Source organism: Microtus ochrogaster, unplaced genomic scaffold (assembly GCF_000317375.1).
Source record: "Microtus ochrogaster isolate Prairie Vole_2 unplaced genomic scaffold, MicOch1.0 UNK81, whole genome shotgun sequence".
In the NCBI taxonomy this organism is placed as follows: Eukaryota; Metazoa; Chordata; class Mammalia; order Rodentia; family Cricetidae; genus Microtus; species Microtus ochrogaster.
This window is the reverse complement of record NW_004949179.1, coordinates 1,256,964-1,258,605: the sequence shown is the minus strand read 5'-3', so window position 1 is coordinate 1,258,605 and position 1,642 is coordinate 1,256,964. Positions and strand designations below refer to the sequence as shown.

The 1,642-nt window shown below is 55.8% G+C and overlaps 1 protein-coding gene across 1 annotated transcript in view; it reads right to left on the bottom strand.

Annotated features, from left to right (window-relative positions):
* Positions 1–1,642, bottom strand: part of Il12rb1 (interleukin 12 receptor subunit beta 1) — a gene marked incomplete at its 5' end in the record, with an annotated part of 11,991 nt that overhangs the window by 3,405 nt on the left and 6,944 nt on the right. The window contains 2 exons of the mRNA XM_026777713.1: positions 335–469; positions 1,014–1,184. Of these exons, the coding sequence (XP_026633514.1) occupies positions 335–469; positions 1,014–1,184 (306 nt within the window). The remainder of the gene's footprint in view (positions 1–334; positions 470–1,013; positions 1,185–1,642) is intronic.

The following is a 1,642-nucleotide window of genomic DNA, read 5'->3' as shown; positions in this document are numbered from 1 at the left end:
CCCCGCCCACAGACCTGTTTTCACCCACAGACCTGGCTCCGCCCACAGACCGGTTTTCACCCACAGCCCTGGCCCCGCCCACAGACCTGTTTTCACCCACAGCCCTGGCTCCGCCCACAGACCTGTGTCCACCCACAGCCTTGGCCCCGCCCATAGACCTGTTTCCACCCACAGCCCTGGCTCCACCCACAGACCTGTGTCCACCCACAGCCCTTATTCTGCCCAGTCTGGCCCCGCCCACACATGTGATTCTGCCAACAGCCCTTTACCTGTCCACAAGTCACCTGACACTCCAAGGTCACAAGGACACAAAGCACAGGTCAGAGCTACTTACCGTTACCCGCAAAGAAGTAACTGGACAGGATCGTGGACCACAACACTGGGTTCTCTGGATTCTTGGAGCCGAAGACGGTGAGGCGGTAACATAGCCCCTGGTCCAGCGCAGGCTCTGAGCTCCAGCTGTGGGTCACTAGAAGGACCAGCAGAGCGAAGCCACTGAATCCGCTGTGCTCTTAACCCTCAGTCTTTGTGCTGGCTGTGCTGTTTTCTAGGACTCGTACCTCAAATCCCTTATGCCTTTCTCCTGGATCCTTCATCTCACTACTCCAGTCTCTACTCCGTGGGTAAGGAACTCAGCTCTGCAGCCTCAGCTGGGCCTCTCTGAGAGCCACGAAAGTGCGCCCCCTCCCGCTAGGGCTCCAGCCCTAACTCAGACACTGCCTTGACCATCTGGCTTCTTCTCCAGACCTCTTTAACTCACAACAAGCAACTGTGAATTGCCACCTTCCCTGGCAGGAGAATGTTTAAATCACCACCGTAGGTGAGACTCATTATGCCCAGGGTGTGACCTGCCCAGGGAGGAGTTTGGGAACCCAGACAAGGTTGGAGATGCCAGTTCACTCAGAGTAAGTGAGGCACCTCTCTGGGCTTCAGACGCCCTCTGTCTGCACAGACCCCGCAGGTTGGGGCTAGCCATGTGTTATCACGAGGATATTTATCTGAGAGTGACATACCTACCCTGGCAGGGTCCCCGTCTTCTGGTGGTGCAATCAGGGTACAGTGGGTGTGGTTCCTGTCCTGGCCCTGTTCCTGTCGCTCCACGCAGTAGGTGGTGTCTGGAGCCTGGGCTACCCAGTGCATGGATGTTACGTTGCCTTCCACGCTGACATTCAGGGTTCTCGTCTCTGGAAGGAACCCCAAGTGTCACCAGCATATCAATGACAAACCCAGACCCACACTCTGCCTCCACCTCTGAGGAGATCAACTGACACCTATTGAGCGCAAACTGTATGCCAGGCTAATACTTTTTGTTTGGTTGGTTTTTGAGGCAGGGTTTCTCTGTGTAGCTCTGGCTGTCCTCTTTCTCTGTAGACCAGGCTGACCTTGACCTCACAGAGATCCACCTGCCTCTGCCTCCTGAGTGCTGGAGTGACAGTTACAGCCAGTGTGCCCAACTGGTCTCCCGTTTAGTAGATAAAAATATTTTAGGGCAGCCGGGCGATGGTGGCGCACGCCTTTAATCCCAGCACTCGGGAGGCAGAGACAGGCGGATCTCTGTGAGTTCGAGACCAGCCTGGTCTACAGAGCTAGTTCCAGGACAGGCTCCAAAGCCACAGAGAAACCCTGTCTCGAAAAACCAAAA